The sequence below is a fragment of the Dendropsophus ebraccatus genome, chromosome 2 (genome assembly GCF_027789765.1).
Source record: "Dendropsophus ebraccatus isolate aDenEbr1 chromosome 2, aDenEbr1.pat, whole genome shotgun sequence".
Taxonomy (NCBI): Eukaryota; Metazoa; Chordata; class Amphibia; order Anura; family Hylidae; genus Dendropsophus; species Dendropsophus ebraccatus.
The window spans coordinates 60,221,622-60,247,213 of record NC_091455.1 but is presented as its reverse complement, the minus strand read 5'-3'; the positions used below and the strand labels follow the sequence as shown (position 1 = coordinate 60,247,213).

The 25,592-nt window shown below is 41.4% G+C and overlaps 1 protein-coding gene across 3 annotated transcripts in view; it reads right to left on the bottom strand.

Moving 5' to 3' along the window:
• Window positions 1–25,592, bottom strand: part of PRKDC (protein kinase, DNA-activated, catalytic subunit) — a 170,729-nt gene that overhangs the window by 94,168 nt on the left and 50,969 nt on the right. For all 3 annotated transcript variants that reach the window (XM_069957596.1, XM_069957597.1, XM_069957598.1), the window contains exons 21-34: window positions 24,580–24,739; window positions 19,446–19,552; window positions 15,560–15,650; window positions 12,451–12,614; window positions 10,455–10,607; window positions 8,680–8,787; window positions 8,298–8,524; window positions 8,069–8,163; window positions 6,480–6,579; window positions 6,034–6,167; window positions 4,255–4,506; window positions 3,051–3,265; window positions 811–1,019; window positions 518–650 (exon numbers count right to left, since the gene is read on the bottom strand). In XM_069957596.1, coding sequence (XP_069813697.1) covers window positions 518–650; window positions 811–1,019; window positions 3,051–3,265; window positions 4,255–4,506; window positions 6,034–6,167; window positions 6,480–6,579; window positions 8,069–8,163; window positions 8,298–8,524; window positions 8,680–8,787; window positions 10,455–10,607; window positions 12,451–12,614; window positions 15,560–15,650; window positions 19,446–19,552; window positions 24,580–24,739 — 2,148 coding nt within the window. The remainder of the gene's footprint in view (window positions 1–517; window positions 651–810; window positions 1,020–3,050; window positions 3,266–4,254; window positions 4,507–6,033; window positions 6,168–6,479; window positions 6,580–8,068; window positions 8,164–8,297; window positions 8,525–8,679; window positions 8,788–10,454; window positions 10,608–12,450; window positions 12,615–15,559; window positions 15,651–19,445; window positions 19,553–24,579; window positions 24,740–25,592) is intronic.

The following is a 25,592-nucleotide window of genomic DNA, read 5'->3' as shown; positions in this document are numbered from 1 at the left end:
ATGCCTCTAATGATACGGAAACATGCTGGTACATCACCCAGCACGCTTCCCAAACATACCCCTGTACCCTCCTTGTTTACGCCGTAATCTTACATTTCCGAAGTCCCGCGCTGTATGGTAATTGGCTGTAAATAGTCACGGTGGGTGTATGTAGTCACGGTCCTGGCCGTAGCTAGGCATTCCACGTCGGCAGTGCGGCGAAGTCTTTAGCCGCGCATGCGCAGTACGGCAGAAGAAGCTAAAGACGTTGCCGCGTAAACAATGTAAGATTATGGCGTAAACAAGGAGGGCACGGAGGGTACAGGGTATGTTTGGGAAGCGTGCTGGGTGATGTACCAGCATGTTCCCTTATCATTAGGGGCATATTCGGCGTGATTTGTTCCCTTTAAGGTATACATGTATTTATACAAGACAGATTTGTTGCAGAATCTGAAATCTTTTGTTTCTAATATTTCTTTGACAAAATCACATGCGAATACACTCTTATCTACCTGTAATTTCTGTTTAGGTTCCTTACCTGTGCATGCAGAGTGGAATTCAACAACTGTGCCCTGTAAAGCTGGTTACATGCAGATAGCGTGGCACCTAACTTAGCACTGTCATATCGAATATCAGCATCATACAAATTAACAGCGCACAGATCTTCAATCCTGCCCGTGGTTAAAATAAAACACAATTTGAGAGGAGTTAAAAAGTGAAACTGAGTAAATATATAACATTTTTCTTTAAGAATTTTACAATATGATAACACAACTGAAAAGCAGGAACTTAGGAAGTACAAATTCTTTATTGACTATATGAAGTATTTACCGTTCAATTGTAATTCTTTTCTGCAAATACATTTCCAAAGTGTTCTTGTATGGTGATTTTCCTATTGCCTTTAACAACTGTACACACACATCTGGAAGGTTCTTCATCACTTGAACATCTGCTGTATTGAATCCTATACTTGATGGATTACATATGGTAACCGCTGTTAAGTTCCACATAAAATCATTTAGAAGTTCATTCTCAAGATTCTACAAGAAAAAAACAAATTAGTAGCATTAAATAAAAATGCTCCTGATTTATTTAAACCTTAAATTAACTTTCTCATACACTTTCATGCAATCTATTTACTCAAATGTAACAGGCTTCCTCCAGACAGATTTTGGGACCTAAAACTTAAAAATAAATTTTTTTGTTTTATTTTTTTTATTTTGTCCTCCATATGATATGGCTTTTGTAGTGTTTTCAACTCAAATAGTGTGTATTAGTATGTGTGTTTTTTTCACATGCATATTTTTTTTTTTATAACAAATGCAAATCTTTGATCATGTGAGACAAGGTTTCTGTTGCAGATTGTAAGGGGGGAAAAAAGACACACACAAATTTAAATATGCATTATTTCTACAAATTGTGTTTACCCTATACAAGTCTATGGGAGTAAAATACCACAAACTGGATGTAAAAAAAAAAAAAATAATCAAAGCAAGAAAATGCCTTATTTTGGCAAAACTGCCACCAAAAAACACTGTAGGAATGAAGTGTTATATTTCCATGTTGACTCCCACCTAACATATGGACACAGCGTTTAAAAATGCCATGTGTTACCCATGGCAATTTTTTAAACACCTTGGGGCAGATTTATGAAAGGGTGTAAAATATACACCGATGCAAACTGCCCATAGCAGTCAATCACAGCTCAGCTTTTATTTTGCCAGAGCTGAAAGCTGAGATGTAAGTGGTTGCAGTGGGCAGTTTACACCGGTGTATATCTCCCCTCCCCCCTTGTGTTAAAAAGGTTACAGCAAACAAAAAAGAAAACCATGATGCACCAATTTTTCTGTAAGTTGACAAATATAGTCTTCATAGTCTTTGAGTTTATTAACCCTTTAAGGACGGAACCAGTTTTCATTTTTGCGCTTTAGTTTTTTCCTCCTCATGTTTTAAAGGCCACTGCGCTTGCATATTTCCCCCTACAGACCTACATGAGCCCTATTTTTTTGCGACACCAATTATACTTTGTAAATACAGACTAAATTTTTCTATAAAATATGCTGAAAAAACTGAAAAAAATTATATGTGCAGTGAAGTTTGAAAAAAAGGTGCAATTCCTTTTATTTCGAGGGGTTTCAGATTTACGCTCTTCGCCCTATGGTAAAACTGACACGTTATCTATGTTCCTCAAGTCAGTACGATTACAACGATATGTAACTTGTATAACTTTTAGATTATTTGATGGCTTTTAAAAAATTTAAACCTTTAAAAAAAAAAAAAAAAAGTGTTTAAAAATTGCTCTATTCCTATCCTTATAGCGCTTTTATTGTTTTGTCTATGGAGCTGTGTGATGTGTTATTTTTTGCGCCACGATCTGTTCTTTCTTTTGGTACCTTGTTTGCGTATATGCGACTTTTTGATGACTTTTTATTACATTTTTTATGGATTTAATGTAAACAAAAATGCGCAATTTTGCACTTTGGTGGCATTTTGCGTTTACGCCGTTTACCGTGCAAGATCAGGAATGTAATCATTTAATAGATGGGGCGATTAGGCACACGGCGATACCAAATATGTCTATTTTTTAATTTATTTTTATAAAGTGGGAAAAGGGGGGTGATTCCGACGCTGAGCCCTGGCCGGCTCATTACAACGGATCTCCCCTTCGCAATCGCATCGCGGGGGGGAGATCCCCCACTAGACACCAAAGAGAGGGGCCACCACCACTATTCAAATGCAGCTGTCAGCTTTGACAGCTGCATTTGAATAGTTAATTAGCAGGCAGCAGCGATCGGCCGCGGCGGCTAATACCTGCGGTCCCTGGTTACACATAGCAGCCGGGGACCGCGGGCTGCAGAAAGGGCTCACGGCGGGATTCCGCTCTGATCACCCTTAACAACCGCATAACGGGTATACCAGTCATGCATCGTTAAGGGGTTAAAGTTATTATTTTAGGTATGCACTCTCTTCAACTGGGTAAAGAGTACTAAAGGTAAACTAGATAATTATTAAAGTTGAGTAACACTTTTAATTTTACAATCTTTATTAGGTTACCAAAAAGTGATGCTTACCTTCCAGAAATCCTGCTGGCAATTCTCCAAGATCATGGTTACAAATTCAATGATTCTCACTATAATTGTGCACTTGCTGTAGTTGTATTGCTCTTTTTCTTGTGGACTGAATGAACTAGGTTTGAAGGAAGTATGTGCTGCTGTAATGTCATACATGGAAAGCTGACTAATGAAAAAATGAAGTGCTCTAAGAAAAGCAGACTTCTGAGAAGGATCTAAAAGAAAATTTAAAGTACAAAGCAAAACACAGTACATTTAAAATATAATTTTGAACAATAAGTAAGCAATGGTAACACAGCTGCTAAAGGCCTAAAATAGTGAATTGTAATATTCAAAGTACTATCTGTAGTGATGCACCGAAATATCGATAATAGGAGCAAGAAAATTGTTTGATACCAGGATTCCCTCGCATTCAATACTTCATGTTAACATACAGTATATTCGATAGAACATGGCGGATGGTAAGCGGAGTGCCTGCCATGTTCTCTGCCCTCCCTCTCTCCCACCCCCTTAACGTCACCTTTCTGGCATCCAAATTTTGGTATTGTGACATCACTACTTTATAGTATATATATATATACGAACAGAAATAGCCGTGGCACTCCAAAATGTAGTGAAAAAATTACGTGGTTTATTAGCCCAAATCCGCAACGTTTCGACCTAACGATAAGGTCTTTATCAAGCAGTGTCATAGACACTGCTTGATAAAGACCTTATCGTTAGGTCGAAACGTTGCGGATTTGGGCTAATAAACCACGTAATTTTTTCACTACATTTTGGAGTGCCACGGCTATTTCTGTTCGTGTATACTTAGCACCTGTGGTCGCAAGGGTGCATGCTGGAAGGCACCGAACTTACTCATTTTAAGGAGTGCTGCACTAAAGATTTCATTTGTGTGTGTATATATATATATATATATATATATATATATATATATATATAATAATAATAATAAAAAAAAAAAAAAACTATCTATCCCAGTGGCAAACAGTCACAAGCAATCAAATTCCATAATTGTGTTCACTAGGCTAAGCAAGATGCCCAAGATAGATAGATATATATTCAGCAATATTCAGAAATGGTAGGGCTTAAGTAGCAAGAATAATTTTGTAACAGGTTCTGAAAAAGCACTATGATGGTCTCATTAGGCAAACTGTATGGTAACTCTTACTGCAAATATAACGTGTATACTTTGTTTACTTACCGAGTAAAGTCTGTGGTTTGACAACACGCATACCCATAAATGTATTATAACAATCCAGAGCTGCAAGCAACATGTCCATCCACTGAAGCACAGCTCGTAAAGAGGTCTGCGCCAGATCATGAAGCGTGGTAATGTATAATATGCCACAATGGCTCCCATCCACACTGCCAGCACTTTCAAATCTCTGAGTCAAAAAAGTGATTCCTTCTTTCTTAATAATCTCCTCCATCCAAGCCGAGGGAGACGTTTTCTCTGCAAAACACAGACGTTTTTGTAGCATGCAGCTCTGTTAAATTATGTGTAGTGAAACAAAAGCCTACTTGTGGCAGGCTGTACTAGCTGATTTTTTATGGCAAGAAAACCAATTGTCCCCTTGTGAAAAGATTGTGGGGGTGCCAATTGGAGACTATGAGGTTAAACAACCAACCTCAGATTTAACCCTGAATGACTGTCAGCTGAAGACAGCAGCAAGTACAGTCTACTATGGAGTGGGCTCCGCTCTACACTTGCACCATACACATTTAAAAGGGGTTTGTCCGTCAATACAAGTTATCTGATCATGAAGAAAGGGCGGGGGCTAACTACTGGAACTACAGATTTTAGAGTCTCCCGTGAGTTTAATCAATAGACCAGTCTCCCTGAAAAATTAGGCAAATGTCACACGTGCACACCACTTCATTTATCCTCTACAGGACTGCTGAAGATAGCCAAGTACTCTGTTCCCTATTTCCAAAGAAGGTTCTGTGCCCAGTTCTGTAGGATAGGGATAGCTTGTAGCCATAAATTCCAGCAAATTCCTTTAATGCCTACATGTTAGATATACATGGCATGGAGAATTAACAAGTCAAATGACTACTGTCACAAAAAAAAAAAAAAACCCTCACTGCTGAGACCCCACTGACCAGGAAAATGAGCTGGAAGACGTGCCCGGAAGCATCTCCATGCAAGCAGCTCAATTATAAGTTCATGGGGCTGACTGGACGGAGATAATTGACTGAGAAGTGCTGCATGCTGCTTCCAGCTGGTGGCCAGTGCTCGCTTCCTTACACAACACATCTTAAAGTGTCACTGTCGTTAATTTTTTTTTTGCACAAATCAATAGTCCAGGCGATTTTAAGAAACTTTGTAATTGGGTTTATTAGTCATATATGCCATTATTTGCATTTAAAAAGCCTTTTCCCAGGTCCCCCCCCCTTCTCCTTTCTGTCATCCACTGCTCAGAATCAGGAAATCTTGACTGTTTTTTTTATCAGTCGGAACATGTCTGAGCTATGGAGAGGGGAGGGGGAAGGAGAGATGAAGGCAGCAGAGAGCAGAGAACAAAGTATTACACCCCGGGGGAGCTATTCAGAGTGCTATTCAGACGTCGGATAGGTCAGTGGTGACATCAGAGGAGAGAGTCCGGTCATGTAGCTGTAACTTAACTCTTTGTTGTCCTGTTTTGGTGCCTCATCTCCCTCTCTCCATGAAGCATGAAGACAGGGGAGAGAGCTTCAAACTGCTTTTTCATGACAAAAAAATCATTTTTCAGCTAATAAACCCAATTACAAAGTTTCTTAAAATCGCCTATACTATTGATTTCTGCAAAAAAAAAATAAACGACAGTGACACTTTAAGACTATAAAGAATATATTGTTTAAAAACAAAACACAAGTAGATAGAATGATGCAACTGCTTATAACATAAAATTAGGTTTCCAAGTTTTTATATGCACTATAGTTTTTCTGTTCAAGCACAATATAACAGTAAAAGTACATTTATTAGCAAAAAAATATTTACCAGGCAACAAAGGTACAAATTCAAAGAAAAGTTCCATTGCTTTGTGTCGGCAATCTGTTTGAGGGACGCCACATTGTTGTAAAAGCCAAAGGACAATATCCAAGAGACAAACTGTTTGACTTCGGGGAAACCCTCTAATTTCAGGATTAAAAAAAAGATATTAAACTGTTACAAGGATGTATAACACTAAATGTAACTTAATTATTGACCTTTCATTTACCATATTCCATCACCAGATACAAATGACAGCGTAGTAGAGAGTTAAGGCTCTATTCACACTGAAATAACTAAATATATATGAACCATGTACTATGCAGAACACTTGCAGTTATTTTGAGACATGCCAACAAAAAGCAGAAAACACTGATCAGCAGTCGCAAAAAACATTTTCTGGTGCTAGACAGCCCCCTTAAGGACAACTTGTGCAGAAATTACAAAGCAAGTACCTTGGCATCCGTCTTTTTGATGATTTGTTTAGGTCATTGGCTTTCTGAATTATAATACGTTTTAGATGATCAATGGCATCACAACACTGCTGAATGGTGCCTTTAAAGAGAATAAAGGAAATAGTGAAATTAAACAGTTTTAGAAACACCAACAAATTTCACTGTAAAATTGACAAAGGGTACAAAGGTGGTGTAAAAGAGATTTTATGGCGGGTACAAAAAAAAAAATGCTCTTTTCTCCTTTGTTTTACTGGGAGACCATGGGATCTCTAAAAGCAGTCCCTGAGGTGAGGAAAAAAGGAATTGCTAGCCAAACAGAAAGAGAAAACAGACCGAGGCACTTCCACCTTCAAAGTGACAGTACTAGGAGCTGTAAAGGATGATGCAAGGGGAATCCAAATGAGGAACTGGAAGGTCTGGTAACCAAACAAAGGATAGACAGACATTAGGGCCCTATTCCACCGGACGATTATCGTTTAGATTATCGTTAAATCGTTCGAATCTAAACGATAATTGTTCGGTTGAAATGCAGTTAAAGATTAACGACCGAAAGAAAAATCATTGATCGCTTTATAAGACCTAGACCTATTTTTATCGTTGCTCGTTCGCAAATCGTTCGCATTGAATAAGACATCGTTCGGTCGTTTGCAATAGCGAATAAATAGCGAAGAAAAAATGAAGAAAATACGATCATAAGTAACGAATATCGTTCCATTGAAATGAGTGAACGTTTTCAGGTCTTTCGCAATAGCGGTCGTTTGAGATTGTTAATCATTAACGATTATGCAAATGATAATCGTCCGGTGGAATAGGGCCCTAAGTGTGAAGCCCACACAATTTCCAGAGGATGGAAACACTGTTCCAAGGAAGAAAGGGAGGGAGGAAGAAACCTAGGAAGGTAAAAAGAGAACAAAACCAAAGCAAAGAGCCCAAACAGGCCCTTGTGCCATGTAGAGAACATGTGATTAGCAAGACGACTGGCCAAAAACCAAAAGACAGGAAGGAGAGTTGAGAGATTTAAGTGTACACACTTCAAGACAACCAAGAATCCGTTAGGTCCTGAGGGTTGAAGGCCCAGGAGGAAGGTAAAGATAGTACCAGATGTGCTAAAACTGGAAAAAATAGATGAATAGATTGCTTCCATCATAAACCCTTAAGGAACCCACAAGGGAAGAGGAAAGCGGAAAGATGTAGAGAATAGTATGCTGTGAAGGGAAAATTAAAATCAGACTGAAAGTTGATGGGTGATGTCTTTCACATAGAACCATCTTGGGGAAGGAGACAGTGATTACTGAGGTCAGTCTGCAGCCAAGGAAAGTCTAGGCAGATATAAATATTTTTCACAGGGAATGTTGGTAGGTACCACTGTCAGTCTTGCTAAGGGGACAAACCAAAGGGCCATGTCCTTGAAAGAAATTCATATTCGGTTTAGGAGTAACAGAACAAGGAATTATCACTAATTTTACTCAAAGTTCAGGAAACATAAAAGGTGTTCTACAACATCAATGTTGCTGGTATCTGTTGCTCAGAAGGTGACACGTAGTGTTAGTTATAAAAAGACTAAACCTAAATCAGAATGCAAGTCTCACCTAAGGATTTTTCATCTCCATGCGATAATGCCAAACTTTGCATGTACACCACCAAGATCTCAAACACAAACTGTTCCACAAGAGCTTTCTCTTCTCTAAAGATAAAAAAGAATTAAGTGGGCTGAGAACGTCATCAATCATAGAAAAAAATAATGGGACAGTTTACAAAAACTATTAAAACTATAAAATGTACATTTGTTAAAAATCCAGCAGTGGACGTAATGCTCACCTGAATTCTCTGTATACATTGTTAAAAGCAAGAGCTGCTCCCAGCCTCTTAAATGCATTGGGATGTAGAGCAAGGCTGTAGAGTCTTTTAAATAGTGACTGCGTGTTCACAGGGCTTTGTTCCTGTTGTTTTGGCGTTGTCTGTTTTATTGACCATTTTAAAAATTCTTGAATACACCGTCCTGAAAAGTCTCGCAAGGTACTGTTACCAGGATCCACAATTCCATCCTTGGAAGAAAAGACACACATTGGATCATAGTAGGCTTCCCAAAACATTGTACTGACTGCATACATTCACCTCTGAATTACTGGCTGTCTTTTCTCCAAGCGACAGAGTTAAGATGTAAACAAAATAGACCTTAAAATGAGCCACACAGACTTACCAGAAAAGAATCAAGTAAAGCCACAGTGTCAGGACTCTCAAATTTTTTGTTATTTGTGAACCAGTGAATGATGCCCATAACCAGAGGTTCATATAACTGTCTTGTTACCTAAATAAAATATAACAGAACATACACTAAATGTGAGTTTAAATCTCCATCATACACGTGTGAGGCGTTTGGAAAATCAATTTTGTGTATGCATATACGATTATACAAAAATGTATTCTTTTTCATTACAGACACAAGGCAACACTTAATAATAAAAGAAAAAAAAACAATAAAATACCTATAGCAAATGCACTGCATAGATCCCTTTCCAATAAAACACTGTACCATATATAGTAGGCATAACATGTTTTTATTTCAGACAGCAGGACCAGCAATTGACCAGAATTTGTGAGGTGAAAAATGCTCTGAAATATGGACAGGTCTCTTTAATTTTATAATCTGATTCATCTTGCTGTTCAATAGTGACTGTGACTTCTAAACGGTTTGACCGATATGCTAGCTCCCTCTGTCACTCCATTAGAAGCACTGCAATGTGACTGTAGGGTTTGTAACAGATTGCTGTAATGTCTCTATGTAACAAATAATCAGTTACACTGAGTTCAGGTGTTCATCTGGTCAGACCAGTGCCAATGGGCTTGAATTTAGGGTGTGTTTACACAGATTCATCTGACAGATTAATAAAGCCAAAACCAGGAACAGATTTAAAACAGAGATCAGGTCATAAAGAAAAGACTGAGATTTCTCCTCTTTTTAAATCCATTCCTGGCTTTGGCTTTAAGAACCTGCCAGATAAATCTGTCTGTGTAAACGCATCATTAGGCCATATGTGAACAAAGCCTTAAGGCCCTATTACACAAAGCGATTATCATATGTAACGGTCAGTATCAGCCAAATAGTCCAGTAATCGCTTAGTGTAATAGAAGACAACGATCAGCCAACATGCACGATTTCGGCTGATTGTTGTCTTTCAACATGTTGAAACAACAACGATCGCATAGCAGCGATATGCGGACGTCGCTTTGTGGAATAGGAGCGGCGGCAACAGACCACCGCTATCTTCTATGGGCTGCCCGGACGATCCAGCAATCTCAAAGGCAGCCACCCCACAACTATCGTGGTCTCCTGGCTCTTACCCGCTTGCTGCCAACGCGCACACTAGCGCCGACAGCGAGCGGAGAAAGAGGAGCGGGCGCTGACCTGACAGGTTAGCGCTCATTTGCTCCTCTTAATCGCCCTGTGTAATAGGGGCTTTAGGTGGTGTTCAGTGACATGAGTATATAGCAGTCCACAATTGTATCATCTACAACCACCTGACTAAGCACAGGAGGCATGAAACACGAAACATGATCACTGACAAATAAAGATGATTCATTAGGAAATGCTGGTGAGTGCCATGATCATTTCTTTTGGATTATACAAAATACAATCAGTGTGTTGCCCAGCCGCAGCCACTGATTGGCTGGGCGGGAGAGCAGGACGCCGGGACCCCGTGGAGCGAGGACAGGTAATGTATACAGAGCTGGAGCGGGAGGCGGCCGGCATCAGAAGGGGTTAAGCGGCCGGCAGATTTACATTCACGCAGCGGTCGTTCAGACCACTGCGTGTATGTAATGACAGTGATCTGCCAGGACCTAGCCGACTTGCAGCGTTATTAACGCTGCAAGTCATTAGGTGTGAAGGCACCCTAAAGAGGAGAGAAGTTCACCTTCTATGAAGCAAAAATTAAAAGGCACTAAGGCATGGAGAGAATACAAAACAAAACCTACCTGATCAACATCACAGGCCAAGCGCAACAACACAGGAAATGTACGTCTGTACAGTCTGTACATTGGAGGGGGTCCTTCTCGGGCATCAGGTATTTGAGATGCTTTTCCTAACATAAATGTAACCATGCTATGCAAAAGTTCACATGCGGCAACCTAATTGAAATCAGATAATGAAGTGTTATATGTTAATTTGTTAGAAAACCAGTTTTACAGGAATGTAATAAACTGATGTAGGCTTATATCTATACTAAATACTGTTAAAAGGAACCAAATCAGCACGATTGTGCTGATATGGTTCCCAGCTGCACAACATAGATCTACTCTGCAAATCCCCAAGGCTACCAGCCCCGTCTATCTGTACTATGCAGCTGGGCACCATATCGGCACAATCGTGCTGATAGATTACCTTCAATATATTGTGTATTATACACAATACATTGTCATTACATATAGGGCTGGGCGATATAAACGATATGCCAAAATATCGTCATCAATTCGGTTGACGATATAGATTTTTGGCATATCGTCATATCGCGATATACCACGGAGCGATAGTGAATAAGCTTCTCACTTACCGCTCCGTGGTACCGCGCTGCAGGGCCTTCCGTTCACGCATCGTCAGCGCGCTGATGTGTGTGACGTCAGGTCTCCCAGTACATGCTGGGAAGAAGACGCGGCCCGTCTCGCCTCGCGGACTCCATCAGCCAGCGCTGCAGGAAAGGTAAGTAGCAGAGGGGTCGGGGGCGGGCGATGGCTTGGCATGGGGCTGATGATGGCCCTGGCTGGGGGGACATGATGGCTGGCACATGAAATGGCTGGAAAACTGAGAGGGGAGATGACTGGCACTGGGGGGGGGGGGGCTGATGACTGGCAACGGGGGGCTGATGACTGGCAACGGGGGGCTGATGACTGGCAAGGGGGGCTGATGACTGGCAAGGGGGGCTGATGACTGGCACAAGGGAGGGCTGATGACTGGCACAGGGTGGGCTGATGGCACAGGGGAAGGCTGATGACTGGCACAGGGTGGGCTGATGGCACAGGGGAAGGCTGATGACTGGCAAGGGGGGCTGATGACTGGCGCAAGGGGGGCTGATGGCACAGGGGAGGGCTGATCACTGGCACAGGGTGGGCTGATGGCACAGGGGAAGGCTGATGACTGGCAAGGGGGGTGATAACTGGCACAAAGGGGGCTGAAGGCATAGGGGAGGGCTGATCGCTGGCACAGGGGAAGGCTGATGACTGGCAAGGGGGGGGATGAGTATACACACAAAAAAATTTTTATATATCGTGATATATCGTTATATCGTGCATGCATCAAATTATATCGTGATATAAATTTTAGGCCATATCGCCCAGCCCTAATTACATATTTTATTTACAAACTGAATGAAAATAACATGATTTATTATAAAGGAAAAGTTCACACCACAAACCATTAAAGGAAAATCTAACCTGCTGAAATGTCCCTACTGCACAGAAGACAGAGGAGGAAAGTATGTCTTTTACCTTCCTCCTCTGCACCGTTCCAATGCAGTTAGTCCTGTGCTCCATGGTCCGATGAGACCATTAGGAGAACTAGGAGCAGTGCCAATCCTCCCCCGGCCAGCCCGCCTGATAGGCACTATGGGGGCAAGGCAGGGCCCCTAACGGGTGCCCCAGGGCTCGTAATGGTCTCACCATTGAGCAGAGGGCTAACTGCACCAGAAGGGTGCAGAGGAGGGAGTTAAGAGACATACCCTCCTCCTCGGCGTCTCCTGTGCAATAGGGGCATATCAGCAGGTTAGATTCGTCTAACCTGCTGATAGTTCCCGTTTAACATTACTCAGTTTTCATCTATACTAAACTATACTAAATAAAAGTGTCACTAATGTGTGAGGACTCTATGGATAAACATGGTGTGCACATGCATAGCCTAAGTTTTCTAAACGGTTTAAAAAAAAATATTTGTAATTAAACACATTTATGACATTCAAATAAAAAAAAATACAGAAGGTACTTTTGTCTGTCTGTCACTGGCAGAAAGTGCTAAGTCTGTGACACGTGGCAGAAAAGTGTCCAAATAGATCACAGGTTTCAGATCAGCAAATGGTACTGCAAAACTCAGTCTTTTTTCTGTGTCCCACGATACATGCTTCTTTATCATTTCTTCGGTAGATGTAGCTTTTAAAGAAAAACAAACAGTAAAAACACTTTCACTGTGCAGCACAGAAGTTGCTCTCACAATTCTTAACCACTTGCTGTCTCTCTCTAGCCTTTTGCATCTTGCTGCTGGTAAAAGGTCTCCTAACCCTGGTCCCCCGTTCTCTACTTCTAATCCTTTTCTTTTACTTCCCTCCAAAAACTCTTTAACCCCTTAGCGACCCATGACGTCATGGTGCCGCAGGGGGTGTTCAGCGCGGGGTCCCGCCGGGACCCCGCTCTGAACGGCACCGATCCCGGCTGCAATCTGCAGCCGGGCAGTGCCTCTATTAGCCGGCGCGGGTCCCGTTGCCGCGCCGGCTAATTAAGCCCTTCAATGCAGCTGTCAAACCTGACAGCTGCATTGAAGTGCTTTCCTCCGTGCATCCCTGGTGTCTAGTGGCACGGATCTCCCCCCCGCGATGCGATCGCGGGGGGGAGATCCGTTCTTCTGCCCGTGCCGGGCCTCAGCGTCGGAATGACGCTGATCCCGGCTCGGCAATAGATTGCTGTGGCCTGCAGCAGGCCATAGCAATCTATGACCGATCTAATGGATCTTTGCTGTGTATATACACAGCATTGATCTCTATGAGAGATCAGTGCTATGTATATACAAGCCCCCCAGGGGGGCTTCTAGTGTATGTAAAAAAAAAAAAGTAAAAAAGTGTTTTTATTAATAAAAAAAACCCCTCCCCTAATAAAAAGTCCAAATCACCCCCCTTTTCCCATTTTATAAATATAAATTAATAAATAAATAAATTAATAAACATATTTAGTATCACCGCACACGTAATCGCCCGAACTATTAATCACATTCCTGATCTCGCACGGTAAACGGCGTAAGCGCAAAAAAATCCCAAAGTGCAAAATTGCGCATTTTTGGTCGCATCAAATCCAGAAAAAATGTAATAAAAAGCGATCAAAAAGTCGTATATGCGCAATCAAGGTACCGGTAGAAAGAACGCATCATGGCGCAAAAACTGACACCTCACACAGCGCCATAGACCAAAGGATAAAAGCGCTATAAGCCTGGGAATGGAGCGATTTTAAGTGACATATATTTGTTAACAATGGTTTGAATTTTTTACAGGCCATCCGATACAATATAAGTTATACATGTTATATATCATAGTAATCGTAACGACTTGAGGAACATGCATAACAAGTCAGTTTTACCATAGGGCGAACGGCGTAAATGCAAAACTCCCCGAAATCAAAACAAATTCGTTTTTTTTTTCAATTTGACAGCGCAAATGATTTTTGTCCGGTTTCACAACATATTTTATGGAAAAATTATGCCTGTAATTGCAAAGTACAATTGGTTTTGCAAAAAATAAGCACTCATATAAGTCTCTAGGTGAAAAAATGCAAGCGCTATGGACTTTTAAACATAAAATGGAAAAAGCAAAAGCGCAAAAACGAAAATTGGCTTTGACCTTAAGGGGTTAAGGATGCTTTCACACACACACCGTATCCGCAGCAGACTTTACAGTGCGGATTTAATGCTGTGTTCATTCATTTAGTCAAATCCGCTGCAGATCCGGTAGGTGTGAAGGCACCCTTAATCTAAGAATCACTGTCTGCCATCTTTTAATCCATTTGTCTCTCCAGTGTCCTTCACCTGCGCTCCCCTGAACTCTCACTCAGTGTCTAACTCACTCACTAGGATTCATGATCTCTTCATTACCAAATCCTTCAACCTTGTTGGTCTCACTGAAACCTGGTTACAACCATCTGACACTGCTTCCCCTGCTGTTCTTTCTTATGGTGGTCTTCATCTCTCCCACACCCCAAGGCCTGAGGGTCTAGGAACACTTAGCCACTTGGCTCCCTCATTACTTATCCACAAAAGTCCCCACACTAATCCTGGGTGACTTCAACGTCCCCATCGATATTCCAATCTCCTCTCTTGTCTCTCAGCTTCTCTCCTTTATAGCAAAATAGTTCAGTGTACAGTATTAGTAAGTGTACTCACTGTATATACGGACAGCAGCTCCCTGTGTACCTCATCGAGCTAAAATCAGACTTCCCTCCTCCAGGCTGTGCTGCCCTTGCTATGTGGTGTTCCTGTCCATAAAATGGCTGACATGGAGGAGCATGTGACCATGTCCCACCCCCTGTGTCCTCCATAGACATATAAAGGCTCAGTGGTGGACACTGGGGGGCGGGGCAAATTTGGTAAAATTTCACGTGCCTCCACTCTCCGCTTAATTGACATGTCAATTCTTTGACCGGAGGGCAACGGAGAGCGGAAATGTGCAAGCCCTCCCATAGACATGCTGCTGAGGTAGGCGGGATTCTGCGGCGGAATTCCGCCGATTTTGCTCAGTGTTAACTGGCCTTTATCGTGTTACACCATGTTTGATCAAGAAGCCATTACTGCTGCCTCAAAATCTCATCTGTCACCTTTTTCCATTAGCCAATAAAAGGTATCAACTGTTGAGAACTCTCAATTTCTTTCACTTCTGTCCCCTGGCTAACACAGCACACAAAGGATACGTTCACAAGTAGTATTTTGGCCAGTGTTTGTCATCTTTCGGTCAGTATTTGCAGTTTTCAACCCACTCCTGGTTTCGGTTTAAAAAATAAATAAAAAAATTCTGACCAAGATACGGACCGAAATACTGTGTGAACATAGCTAAATGCTTTATCTGTTAATTCATTATTAGGGTAAATTCACACGGGCGTCTCGCACAAGAAATCCGCAGCTAATCCGCAATACACATATTATTCTTATTATTATTAATACGTGTATTGCGGATTAGCTGCGGATTTCTTATGCGAGACGCCCGTGTGACTTTACCCTTAAAGATGTATTTAACAACAACCAAACATTTTAATTTGCATCTTAAACTTTAACTGACAAATATTGTTTTAAAAAAAAAAAAAAAAGTTATGCAAGAGAAAGTAAATAAATACAAAATTACCTGTTACCAAGCTACGATTAATTTGTCCCCCAAGAGATCCAAGTAATCGTACAACTCTGCTCCTTACTGCTGCCAAAGAGGATTCATCTTTCTGCAAAACATCCAAAAGGAAATATGATCCCCGGTGTACAAGTCACATAACCACTACAAAGACCTATACTGAATACAATTTTAAATGTTAAAAAATAAGATGTACAGGGATCTCCCTTGCACAAGACAAATGTTTTCCAAAATGACAGTGCCCATTAAAAGAACTAATAGAAGATTTATTAATGTTTTCACTACAAAACTTATGAAAAAAATGTAGTAGATTTTTATGTGATACTGTTAATATTCGCGCATTGCTATCAAATTTATAAGAAAAACAGGCAAAGTCGCATATTTTAACGCAAATGAGTGACTGCTTACTAATTTGAGACAATTTTACACCAAAGTCTACACAAAAACCATTGATAGATTCCTCCCTTAAAGTGACTCTGTACCCACAATCTAACCCCCACCTCTAAACCGCTTGTACCATTGGATAGTTGCTTTTAATCCAAGATCTGTCCTGGGGCCCGTTTGGCAGGTGACGCAGTTATTATCCTAAAAATCAACTTTTAAACTTGCAGCCCTGTGTCAAATTGGCGTGTGCCCAAGCCTTGCAATGCCCCTCCGTCCCTTCTCCCCAACCTCCTCATCATTAGGAGTGCCCTGGGCAGGATTTTTCTTATTCTCACCTGTGAGAACACTGCACATGAGCTAGATTGTTAATGCCCATTGGCAGTGTTCACACAAATGATGAATAGGAAAAATACTGCCCAGGGCATTTCTAATGATGAGGAGGGGGGGGGGGGAGAAGGGAGGTGCAAGCCTAGGGCACACACACTCTAGGCCACACCAATTTGACACAGGGCTGCAAGTTTAAAAGTTGTTTTGTTAGGACAATAACTGCATCACCTGCCAAACCGACCCCAGGACAGATCTTGGATTAAAAGCAGCTGTCCAAAGGTACAAGTGGTTTGGGGAGATCAGATTGTGGGTACAGAGTTGCTTTAATCTGTATGGTCTGGAGGACAGGAGGGTATTGGGCAACATGATTCCAAACCTTTAAATTTGTTAAAGGGTCAAAAAAGGTTCACAAGAAACAGAACACAAGAACATGGGACCACAATCTGAAGTTATATGAGTACTAAGGCCCCTTTACAAATCTGGGAAATTTACCTGGGTTTCTTATCAGGAAATCTGGGTAAATTTCCAGACCCATAGGGTTCTATTGGGCACGGATGAACTTCAGATTTTTCCCATGTCACATATGTCCTATACCATATGCCCATACTTGGTCATCCAGAATTATGGAGAGCTCCGGATGCACATCTGAAAACTGTTCGGAATTCCGGATGCATTGCCTAGCAGGACGAGCTCACACCAGCACCCGGGCGACTGCTGCAGTGAAGCCCTGGGAGCATCATCTACCTGCAGCAGTATGGGAGGTGCCATTTTGACAACAGAAAAAAATCGAATTCACAATTTAAAAAAAATTTATTTGTGAGGCCCCCTGGGGGCGAAATAATTGAAATAATTTGATTCATCGCCCATCTCTAGGTAGAAACATACAATTTGGATTTCCTTATCTCAAACAATTTATAGAAACAAAAGCCAATACCAGTGGTGGGTATACCCCATTTGAGGCACCAAAGTCTTCAGCAGCCGTTCCCGAATGATGTGACCTGAAGCACTGTCATCCATGAATATGAAGTTAGGGCCGTGTTGTTCATGCAGATGCACAATCACTGCATTAACTGCAGGGCAGTTCTGCATTGACAACACACACCTGCCCACACTAACACCATCACCACAGGCTCAGGCCAGGGAACACCTATGCTGGACGAGGGACAGTTGAAAAGTCAATTGATGCTAAGCAGAAATTATGGTCACCACGATGTTGGAGATGTCAAGGAGAGTAACTATGCATTAACCACAGCCTTGGAGCCTTTCATAGACAACAATGCTTCAGCTCATCAAGGTCACATCATTAGGAAATGGCTGCTGGAGACCACCCAGGTACCTAGATCTACCTAGACCAGAATACAATAGAAAATCTATGGCATCAGCTGAGTTGCTGTATAAAGGCTCATAACACCATACCCTGGAACCAGAGACCACCTCTAACAGCTAGTTCCCCCAGTAGCCAGGGACACCCAATAGGTAGTATCTCTAGTAGCCAGGGAACCCCTATAGCTAGTACCCCCAAATAGACTGGTTCCTCTGTAGGTAGAATTCCCAGTGGCCAGGTTCCCTCTATTGGTATTATCCACAGTAGCTAATTTTTCCCTTATTGGTACTTTTCACAGTAGCCAGGTCACCTTCAAGGTAGTTTTACTCGTAGCCAGAGCTCCTGTGTAGGTAGTTTACCCAGTAGTCAGGTCCCCCTAGCATATTCACCCAACCTGCCTCGCACGTGATGCTCCTACCTCTTTTCTTCCTGCTCTGGCAGAGGGCACTCAGGTGATGTCATTGCGTGCAGCTCTGCTGGAGCGGAAAGTGAGAAGACAGAGATGCTTCTCAGTGCTGTAGAGTGCAAGCGCATCCTATAGAAGTGCTTGCATTTAAAAAAAAAAAAAAAAAAAAAACGAGAGAAAATAAATTCTAAGATTTTATTTGCCCTTCTGACAAGGGTGCCACTGCCAATTTCTTCATGGTAGAGAGGCCCTCTGTCCAGCCTGCATTGGTCAGCAGCCTGGGCGCCTGCCACCCCGCTCGATGCTAGAAACCGCTCTGCTCAAGTGCAATCTTGAAGAGCAAAAATAAGGACACAGGTGCCTGCAGCTGAGGGAAGAAGAATGATGCTTTTGGGAACTGTAGTTTTTTAGATAGCACATGCATTCACATGGTATAAGCTGCAGGACTGCTCACTTTGCTCTCAGATAAAACAAGCATGACAGAGGGTAAACATGGTAAAGTTGTCTGATTTTAGCTAAAATGGCTGATTGTGGGATAACCCCTTTTAAAAAAATATGCCTCCTATTATCACTGGCCAGTATATAAATTACAAGAACATACTATGTTCTAGGTTAAGGAGAGTCACTACCCCTTTGACCCACGTCGATAGACCTCTCACTAGCCAGCCAACACCCTGCTCTGCACTGATGAGGGACAAAACCACCGAAACAGCTGTCTGCAGATGGGAAATCTTTCTTTTTGAAGAGATTGTTTGGCTTGGCATTAAATCCCCAGTCAATGTTCTAAGGCTCCTTGACTGAGCAAGACTTGACTCGAAGGGATATCTTTGCTCAAGAGGTGTGAGAGCTATTTTGCATATCCTTTCTTCCAAGAACATACTATGATCAGAAAACAAACTGCTGAGATTACGATGGTTTTCAGACCCTTTTGAGAAAAAAATCCTAGCAGCAGGGAATGGCTGGGAGGAAAAAAAACAAAAACATACCCATCCCTTCACATCCAGAAGCACCACTGCTCCATGTTGCTTTTCCATACAACACAAAAGTGCACACGATCATGATCCTTCTGGAATGTGCAGGGATGTAAAAAAAGAAGCTACACTCACCTCCTCCAATCACCCACAGCTGCGGTTTCAATGCTTCCAACTTCATTCTGATTCCTGTGACATGTCAACCTCACAGAACTGCCTGTCAGGCTAACGTATCACTGGAACCAGGAAGAAACGGTGACGAGCAGAGTCCAGTAGTTTCGTAATGGCAGTTGTATGGTATCTGATGAATAGAGCTTTTTGTTTTATTTTTTACACCCTCCCCAGTCATATTTCATTTTTTTTTTATCCCTGGACAGTTTTCTGTACTTAAAAGTTCTTAAAAGAGGAATACATACAAAGTGAAATATACATACATAATATGTATTATAAACCATTAAGAAATAAATGACTTACCACAGAGAGGGTCTTTGTTCTCTGTATCTGTTTAATAAGATATTTATTAAAGCCTTTTTGCGATGCACGAGACAGGCGATCTACATCAACAGCATTCAGAGACTCATCTGAAAGTGGGGGGAAAAAACAAAAAACAATGCAACAATTTTCTTTTTTAAACCTGTGCCCCACATTAAAAAAAATATAATAAATATTAAATTTCAGCTAGAAAAGAGTAGAGTAGAAAAAAACCTTAAAAAAAAAAAGTAGGATATATTATAATAGAAATTATATAAATGTATATACCCGACTAGACACTAAAAATTCTATCTGTCAAGGGCTGCTTATATTCTGTGAGCAGAAAAATGGGCAAGTTTAAAGTGTTACTATCATTAAAAAAACAAACAAAAAACAACGATGCGCACTGCCACATGCCATTCCCTTCTCTATGTAGTGACTGGTGGGGGTTTTAGTATCGAGACCACAAATCAAAAGTTTTGACATGTCTGTGTGATAGTAATGCTTTAAAGAGAATGTGTCATCAGAAAATGACTTCTTGTTTAAATAATGTTTTTATGTTAAACATTTTTTAAAGAATTTTGGGGAAGTTGTTTCTAATTTTCTATCTATAGTATAAAACGATCCTTATATTTCAAAGTTTTTATTCTCACCACTGGGGCTAAAACTAATCTGAGACTTTCCATTGTGTCTGTGGTGAAAAGGGGCGGCTGCTGCAACGATATGTGACACCAGTAGAAAGAGGAGGAAATAACAGATCCCTGTGGAATGACCTCTTGAAAGGTCAGAGTGCACTCAGTAATGTTTTACATTCATCTCAAGGGGACAGAGTCTGTCTACTGCAGTCTAGGTCTATGAGTCTTGCTGTAAAGCATGTCACCAAATGCTGTTAAAAACAGCCCAGACAATATGGCAGCCTCGATAGCAATGAACAAAATGTTAAATAGAATAAAATACATAGAGAAAATTGAAGCAGATTAAAATAAAAGAACAAGTTTCAGTATCTGGCTCCAATCGGCAAAAGAATATCTAATTGAGACATGCCCTTTAAAGGATCTGCTAATAACTTGGTGCCAGAGGACACCTTCAGGAATTTTTATGCAGCCTATCCCTTAACCCCTTAAAGGGGTTGGCCACTTTATAGTAAAATTGCTCAGTGTACAGTATTAGTAACTGTACTCACTGTATATGACAGCAGCTCCCTGTGTGCCTCACAGAGCTAATATCAGACTCCCCTCCTCCTGGCTGGGCTGCCCTGCTCTGTGGTGTTTTGGTCCATAAGATTGCTTACATGGAGGAGCATGTGACCAGGCCCCGCCCCCAGTGTCCACCACTGAGCCTGTATATGTCTATGGAGGACACAGGGGACAGGGCATGGTCACATGCTCCTCCATGTTAGCCATTTTATGGACTAAAACAAAACAGAGCAGGGCAGCCCAGCCTGGTGAAGGGGAGTCTGATTTTAGCTCTATGAGGTACACAGGGGGCTGCTGTCTGTATATACATTGAGCACACTTACTAATACTTTGTACTGACCTATTTTACTATAAAGTGGCCAACCCCTTTAAGGACAGAGCCAACTTACATTTTTGCACTCCTGTTTTTTGCCTCCTTGAGCTTAAAAGGCCATAGCACTTGCATTTTTTTTTACCTAGAAACCCACATGAGCCCTTATTTTTTTGCGCCACTAATTGTACTTTGCAATGACAGGTTGAATTTTTTCATAAAGTAACACCCCCCCCACCCCCCCCCCCCCCCCAAAAAAAAAATTCAATGTGTGGTGAAATTGAAAGACAACAACGCATTTTGTTTATTTGGGGGGGGTATGTGTTTTTGCGCCGTTCGCCCTGGGGTAAAACTGACTTGTTATGTATGTTCCTCAAGTCTTTAAGATTAAAACGATATGTAACATGTATAAATTTTATATTATGAGATGGCTTGTAAAAAATTCAAACCATTGTTAACAAATATATGTTCCTTAAAATCGCTCTATTCCCATACTTATAACGCTTTTATCCTTTGGTCTATGGGGCTGTGTGAGGTGTAATTTTTTGCGCCAAGATGTGTTCTGTCGGTGCCTTGACTGCGCATATGCGACTTTTTTATTGCTTTTTATTACAATTTTTCTGGATTTGATTCAAAATTTGCACTTTGGGATAAAATAAACAAACATGTTTAGTATCGCCGCGTGCGTAATCGCCCGAACTATTAATTTATCACATTCCTGATCTCGCACGGTAAACGGCGTAAGCGCAAAAAAGCGCTTACGCAGTTTACCTGCGAGATCAGGAATGTGATAAATTAATAGTTCGGGCGATCACGCACGCGACGATACCAAACATGTTTGTTTGTTTATTTATTACATGAGAAAACGGGAGGGGGGGGGATGGGGGGATTCAAACTTTTATTAGGGGAGGTTGTTTTTTTTTTTTTTTTTTACTAATAACACTTTTTTTTTTTTTTTACACATTTATACTACAAGCCCCCCTGGTGGACTTCTAGTATAAGTACACTGATCTCTCATTGAGATCTATGCTGAATAGTGATACAGCATAGATCAATGAGACAGGCACGCGATTGCTTTCGGCTGCTGCAACCAGAAGCAACCGAGTGCCGAGCTGGGATCAGCGCCATTACGGCGCAGATCCCGGCCGGCAGCAGACACTGAGATCAATTCTCCGGGACAATGTCCCGGGGGGGCGATCTCCGCCACTAGACCACCATGGATCAGGCTGCAAAGTTGACAGCTGCATCTGATTACTTTATTAGCGGGCACAGCGATCGGACCGTAGCCGCTAATAGCCGCAGTCCACCCCCTCTAAACTCCCCGAGGCGGCCACAGGGCATAAATATACGCCCTGTGTAGTTAAAGTGTTAATAGGCTACAGCGGTTTTGATCAACATTAGGCAGGTGGTTTTAAAAAGAGAAACAATCAGCCCCAGCTGGGCTGATTTGGTTCCCTGCATCACTGTGTAAAGCTGCTGTGAAGCTCGCAGCACGTGCCGGCAGCGGCTTTATACAGGAGAAAATTAAGTTTTAATCCCCAAAAGTGCGGCAGTCATCTTGGCGGCTCCCCAGTGCGTAGAGACTACACACAGGTGGGGAAGGTATGTCTCTTGCATGCCATGACTCAGCGTCTGAATGAGGTGGATTACATCTCAGCATTCCAGCGCTTTGGGCTCCATTCGGTTGCTTTGGGCTTCTCTTAGAAGCGAACTGTAGAAAAATTGATTCCATTAAGTATTTATAAACTACGAAAAACCAGTTAAGTGTACAATGTCGCCCACTAGTGGGGCTACAAGTTGAAGGGGTAGTGCGGCGCTTGGCAATTATTCACAGAATAACACACATTACAAAGTTATACAGCTTTGTAATGTATGTTATGTCTGTGAATCGCCCCTTCCCGTGTCCCCCCACCCCCGCACGTATACCCGGAAGTGTGGTGCGATATACATACATGACGCGTGTCGACCCCCGTCTTCTGTCGATGCAATCTTCGGGAGGCCGGCCGACTCGCTGCAGCGTCATTAGCTGCTCAGCCGCGATTGGCTGAGCATAACTGTGCTCAGCCAATCGCGGCTGAGCACAGTTATGACGCGGCAGAGAGGGGGCGGTCGGCCTCCCGAAGATAACGTCTTTGAAGAAGATGGCAGACGGGGTCGTTCGACACGGATCAGGTATGTATAGCGCACCACACTTCCAGGTACATGTGCGGGGGTGGGGGGACACGGGAAGGGGGCGATTCACAGACATAACATACATTACAAAGTTGTAATGCGTGTTATTCTGTGAATTGCTGAGCACCGCACTACCCCTTTAAGTAAATAAATATAAAAAAATCACATCAAATCCATAATGCATAAACATAATGTAATAAAAGTGATAAGTCGCATATATGCAAGTAAGGTACTGATAGAAAGTACAGATCATGGCGCAAAAAATGACCCCTCACTCCCCATAGACAAAGTGGTTTACGGCTTCCCAGGCAATCACAAGACTAAAAACTAAGCACACCTCAGACTATGCTGTATGCTGCAAGATATCACTCAAAGTCCATATCCTTTATGACCATGTTAATAAATTCAAAGAGAACATGGGAGCTTATTCAGAGGAGCAAGGTTTGTGATTTCACCAGGACATAATGAACTTTGAATGCTGTTAATAAGGATAGTATAACAAAAAATGATGGGAAACTATATTTAGGGACTGATTCGTGACAGTGATTTGCAGTATAGTTGTAAAAAATATACTCATTTTTGAGCTGTTATACGGAGCATTTATAAAAAATTTTTAATAATTGCCTGTTTGCATGTTGATCGTTTCCTTTTTTTAAAAAAATTCTGAACAAAGGAGAAAGACACTACAACAAGCATCGGGTAGGTGCATAACACAACACAAAGCACATAATCATACAAAAATGGCAAGCATGACAATGAAATGAGGAAAGGTGGGCTATCACCCAAACCAGAAATATCTAAGCACGGGCTATCACCGTACTTGCAGGGATGTTAATCGATGATAAACACAGACTCATGCCAAAATTTCATTTTACATCTCACTAAATACAAAACTAGTGTCGGCCATTGTCATAGAATCAAAGTTCAGTTAGAATTTTTTTTTATCACTTGATAGAACATAAGAGTTAGAACCCAGGAACAAATATTGTGTTACATAGTGATATGTCGTCCCATTGTGATATATTAGGTACTAAACTAGGGTTTCTTTACTTCACTTGAGAATGAATCTGAGGACCTCTCTCAAACGCGGTTTTATTTATATATGGCTTTATATAGGATTCTGTGGATCTTTGTGCTAAACTGACAAGTCTGTGTGATACAAACATAAAAATAAGCCCTAAAAAAATTATGTAATCTTTCAAATAATATTTCAATAATGTATTTAAACAGCCCAAAATTACATCACAGGACAAAGGAAAATAAAATCATTTGCAAAGTAAAATTTTTTTTTACTATACTAGAGGATAATAAATAAACCATTTAAAATTTACATTCCTAACTATATAGTTTAAAATTTTGAAGCAGGCCAAAACACAAGTAATCCATGAAGGCCTGCAGAGAAAACTCTAAAGACCAATGAATTCCTATATACAGAGTGCAATCAAAGTATCCGTAATACCTGTGGATGAGGTGTCTGTCAAGTATCCATCTAGAGATGGAAGAATGTCCTTGTAGTAAGGCTCCATTTTATTTGGAGGAATTCGAGATGACCAATCTTCAAGAGCATCAAGGCCAGCATAAGCAAGTGGTGGGAAGCTCAAGCCTAACTTGAAGGCAGTCTATAAACAATAAGAACTTATTGTAATAAAATATGATGTACAACTACACAGTATACGTAAACCAGACCCAATCCAAGATTGAATAAGAGAATAACTTTATTATATAAGGCCTTTATGTCTTAGGGCCCTATTACACAGACTTTCTACCAAATATGTGCAATTCAGGCGGCTATCGCTCTGTGTATTAAAGACAACGATCAGCCGAGGAGCCGATCATCGGCTGATCGCTGTTTTTCAACATTTGTAATAATGTCTGACAAAGCATCACTTCATGTAATAGTGATTCGCGGCTGATGACAGTGTAAAGAAAATAATAAAGATTCTAGTAACCTGTCCAGGCTCCCCCGGTGTTCTACAGCCTTTTCCCCGCAGCCACTGCTGAAGCTTCTATAGTGATCTCTGAATTGACAGCCCACTCAGCCAATCATTGGAGAGGTCCCGTCTCGGCCAATGATTGACTGAGCGACTTGTAACTTCAGAGATTGCTATAAAAGCAAGAGCAGTGAGGGGGGAAAAGCCAGCGGGACTGGGAAAGCGTGGACAGGTAAACACTTAAGGTACACACTTAAATACTAGAAGCCTTTCATTATCCAGGCAGCAAGGAATAGAAGTGATTAGCCTGCCCATCTGACGCTTGTTTTTAGAACTAAGCAGAGATGGCAGCTGCTCTTCATAGACCTCATGTCTTTTATTCTGGATATACACTCCCATCTGTATTGGTTTCTCATAGTTAAAGGAGAATTCCGGCCAAAATAATGTTTTAATATGTTATTCCTTATGGAAAGTTAGACAAATTTCTAATGTACATTAATTATGGGAAATGCACATATAGGGCTATTTCCCTTAATTTACT